The following is a 4217-nucleotide window of genomic DNA, read 5'->3' on the forward strand; positions in this document are numbered from 1 at the left end:
ATAATATAATTTTTTTTATTAAAACATAAATTTTACACTACATTCAGAGCATTTCAGATTCACATTTCATACCAAAATCAGAAGAAAAAATATATTTTGCACGAGGAGCAAGAGATTACATTTAGTGCTTTTATGATATTTCGAAATCTATTGGCTGAAATATATTTATGTACATCCTGCCTATGTATATGCCAATATATACTATATAATATATGCACGTTTTGGACATAATGTAGAATAAATGTATTCAATCTCAAAAGTGAAAAGCATATAATTAATGTAATGTAATAAATATACTATAATATAATGTAATATAATATCCACCTTATTTTTCAACCCAGAGATAAGCTTTTTTTCCTGTGAATGTGCAAGAAACACCATTTTGCATTATCAAGCAGCAAAACAAGATTTTGTACAGCTAAACATATCTGGAAGCAGATGACACCAGAAACTTGACACATAAAATTTCCAAATGGCCACACCCGCTCTTACGAGTATATAATATAATATAATATAATATATAATTTAATGTAATGTAATACAATACAATATAATATAATTTCGTGTTTTTTTTTATTTTTATTAAACATGAATTTTACACTGTTCAAAGCATATCAGGGTCACATTTCACACACATATATTGCATAAAGAGAATCAAGTCTATCTTATATTGTGTATTACTTTCATGATAATTTTTAAAGTCATCATTACCAGCAATTAATTTTATTCTTTTTTTGTCGTTATTTATTTTTCATTATTTTTGTATTTTCTCCCTTATTCTCATTACTGTATTTAATACAATATTTTTGAAATCATCATTACTAATATATCACAGTTTATTTTGCATTGCATTTAATTAAATTTTATGTATTTATTATTTTATTTTTTTTGGAAAGCTGGTATTTCATAATGGCCATTCAGTTAAATAGTACATTGTGTCCCTTGTTTGATGTGTTGTTAGTCCTGCTGCCAAACACATTATCATTAAAAGAGTTTGTGTTATCTCCAGGGAGATTTATAGAGTTACAGAAAGCCTGCAGAGAGAGAGGGCAAGTCTTCTCAAGCAGCTTGATTTGCTAAGGTAAGAAATAACTACAGTAAAAAATAAAGGGGCATGTCTTTGTGTTATCCCAGATTTCACATGTGTTCTGTTTCTTTCCTCCTAGAGAAATAAACAAACACTTACGAGATGAAAGAGACATATGCTATCAAGTAGGTTCTTATGGACGTTGTATTAGACATTGTACTGAATACTGATCCTGCATTTTAACGATTTCAGTGAATTTCAAGTCATTGTTTTCTGTCTTTCAGAAACCAAATACTTCTGCTGCAAAACTCTCATGGAAACCGAGGTCTGAATCAATTACTATGAAGCACTCTGAGCGGAAGCAGTCATTTATAAGGTAAGGTTGTGTGAAAATGCCATCTGTGCACTCAGCGGTACTCAAGATGAAAAGATACAATGAATCTGCAAAATCTAAAAGATCTGACTCTCCTAAGATAAAAGAGCTAGTCATTTTATACGTGAGTTTAATCAAAGCTTATTTGTGAAGACATCAATAAGATGTTTTCTTGTTATTTATGGTTTTTGAGTAATCAAAAAAGGTAGTACTCCATATTGCTGATGTCATTTTGGTGTATAAATAAGCATACATGTGGCTGTTGTCTTCTCCAGCGATGAGGATGAAGAGGTTCTGCCGCAGTCTAAGCGGAAGAACATGATTGGCCAAAATGGGCACAGTATGGACCTGGAGGACATGTTAGATGGACGACCTCCTTCAAAACACCAGCTCCAGAGGATCATCTCCATCGAGGAGGACCATCTTCCTCAACTCCTTCAACAGGGTTATCAGGCCCAGCTCAGAGAATGGAGTGAAGATGAGGAGTTGGAGGAGGGCATGGACCTCCAGATGAGCAATATTTACCCCACAACTAGCACTCCGACCTCTGTTTCACCTCCTCCAGGAGTCGCACCCACACCCACCTCACCCAGGGGACAGCCTGTGGGCAAAGAGACAGTCCAGTCGGTGAGAAAACAGCTTGATTTGGTCTGAACCTCAGACATTTTGTTGAGGTTTCAAAATGAGTACACTCTCAAAATAATGGTTCTTGATTGGCATCAATGAGGAACCTCTAACATCCATGAAACATTTCCATTGCGCAAAAGGTTCTTTATAGTGGAATCAAGTTCTTTACATTATTAAAATGTTCTGCCAACTAAGATCAAAAATCGTTCTTTTAAGAGCTGTTCACTGAAAGGCTTTTGGGGAAGCTAAAATGAATCATTTGGAACTTTAGTATAAAATATAAGCATTTGGGACACATGTATCCTGCTGACTAATGCTTTTTTCCCTCTTTCCTTAATCATGGTGTCTTTTTGTCTTTTTCCAGGAGGAAGGGGCCAGTTCAGGTCCAGATCGTCTGTTTAAGATTGTTCTGGTGGGGAATTCTAGTGTGGGAAAAACATCTCTTCTACGTCGCTTCTGTGACAACTTTTTCCACTCTGGTACATGTGCTACTGTAGGTAAGTAGCCTTCCTTTACATATGTACTAGTGTCTAGGGGTATTTTGGCATTTGTTCACCCAAAATGAAAATTTCCATCATGCTGCTCCAAAGCTATGCCTTTGGGTGTGAGTCCACAGGTTGATCACAATTCGACGCTGTGTTTGGTCTGTTATTTCTCCACATGCTGATGATAGTAACACTGTTAAATGATAGTTAGTCTCACACAACGTTGAGGTTTTGCTGACTTCAGATTTTATTCTTTAACTCAGTGAAGACTATTTCACAACTAAGATACTGAACATTACTATATTCATGCACCACAGTTTGTACATGGTACCTAAAAGTATACCATAGTACAAAAAAACCCCTGTAATACCACAGTACTTTTTGGCCCATTTTGTTAGCAAGAATCTGGGCATACAATTGAAAAGTTAAAAATAAAGTAACATAATGTGTGTCCATTTGCATGGTTCCTATATTTAGCTGGTTTTAAACATTTATCACTAACTTGGTATTGACTAAAACCACAAATCAATTCTGTCTGGCCTTTAGTCAGGGCTTGTATGTGTGGAGCTTCTTCTGGGATGGAAACAAAAGCATGAAAACATTAAATGGCAGACACTTTTTTTCCTCCTTCAGACTGACTTTCATGTCTTGACGTGTGCAGGTATTGACTACAGTGTGAAGACTCTGACGGTGGACAACAGCCAGGTAGCCTTGCAAATGTGGGACACAGCAGGACAGGAAAGGTGAGTGATGTTTTATTAATGTTTCTATTAGATTTCTATTAACAATCTTAATGAATCAAAATCAGTATGCTATCAGAGAACTGAGTGTTGATTTATTGCTTTGTTGCGTTTTCTAACTGCAAAAATAAGTGAATGTTAAAGATGGTTTCATTCTGGGCATTGCAGGTATCGCAGCATCACCAAGCAGTTTTTTCGCAAGGCTGATGGTGTGGTTGTGGTGTATGACATCACTAATGAGCAGACTTTCACAGCAGTGAGACAGTGGCTAGCCAGTGTGCAGGTGAGTGATTCATATCCACTTTCCTTCTGAGTAAATTATAATATTTATACTTATGTACACATACACCTTTGGGAAATTGATAGAAATATTAATTAAATTAGTTTTTAAAATTAGATTTAAACAGGCCTCTTCTGCTTAAATTATAAATACTACCTGCTTCCAACTAGTAATAGTAGTAAGTAGCAATTGGCTAACACACACTTTTATTTCCCTTTTCTATTTATTTTTATTAGTGGTACAAGTGTCATTTTCAACAGGCTTTTATGTAAATTTGCTGTTTGCCAACAAAAAAGGAATTTGTTCCACTCAACATTTTGTTTCAATAGATGATGAAGTTCCTGGGATCAAACTTTTTTTAAATACTTTTATTATTTGTCACTTTTGATCAGTTTAATTCATCCTTGCTGAATAAAAGTATAAATTTTTTGATACATTTATACATATGTATGTTTTAAATTGATCTAAAGTGTAAATAAATTTATAATATACAAACAAAATATCTACTAATTATATTCATCAAGAGATCCTGAAAAAAATGTATCATGGTTTCCACAAAGCTATGAAACAGCACACAGGTTTTCAACATTGATTATAATGAGAAATGTTTCTTGAGCACCAAAAATCAGCATATCTCAATGATTTTTGAAGGTCCATGTTGCACTGATTTTAACTATATTATATA

At 34.3% G+C, this 4217-nt stretch overlaps 1 protein-coding gene across 1 annotated transcript in view; it reads left to right on the forward strand.

Annotated features, from left to right (window-relative positions):
- LOC107670365 (ras and EF-hand domain-containing protein homolog) overlaps window positions 1-4217 on the forward strand; it is a 24190-nt gene that overhangs the window by 14477 nt on the left and 5496 nt on the right. The window contains exons 9-15 of the mRNA XM_016462935.1: window positions 1010-1081; window positions 1167-1212; window positions 1312-1403; window positions 1676-2027; window positions 2392-2524; window positions 3174-3255; window positions 3421-3539. Of these exons, the coding sequence (XP_016318421.1) occupies window positions 1010-1081; window positions 1167-1212; window positions 1312-1403; window positions 1676-2027; window positions 2392-2524; window positions 3174-3255; window positions 3421-3539 (896 nt within the window). The remainder of the gene's footprint in view (window positions 1-1009; window positions 1082-1166; window positions 1213-1311; window positions 1404-1675; window positions 2028-2391; window positions 2525-3173; window positions 3256-3420; window positions 3540-4217) is intronic.

The sequence above is a fragment of the Sinocyclocheilus anshuiensis genome, unplaced genomic scaffold, assembly GCF_001515605.1.
Source record: "Sinocyclocheilus anshuiensis isolate Anshui unplaced genomic scaffold, SAMN03320099.WGS_v1.1 scaffold949, whole genome shotgun sequence".
Taxonomy (NCBI): Eukaryota; Metazoa; Chordata; class Actinopteri; order Cypriniformes; family Cyprinidae; genus Sinocyclocheilus; species Sinocyclocheilus anshuiensis.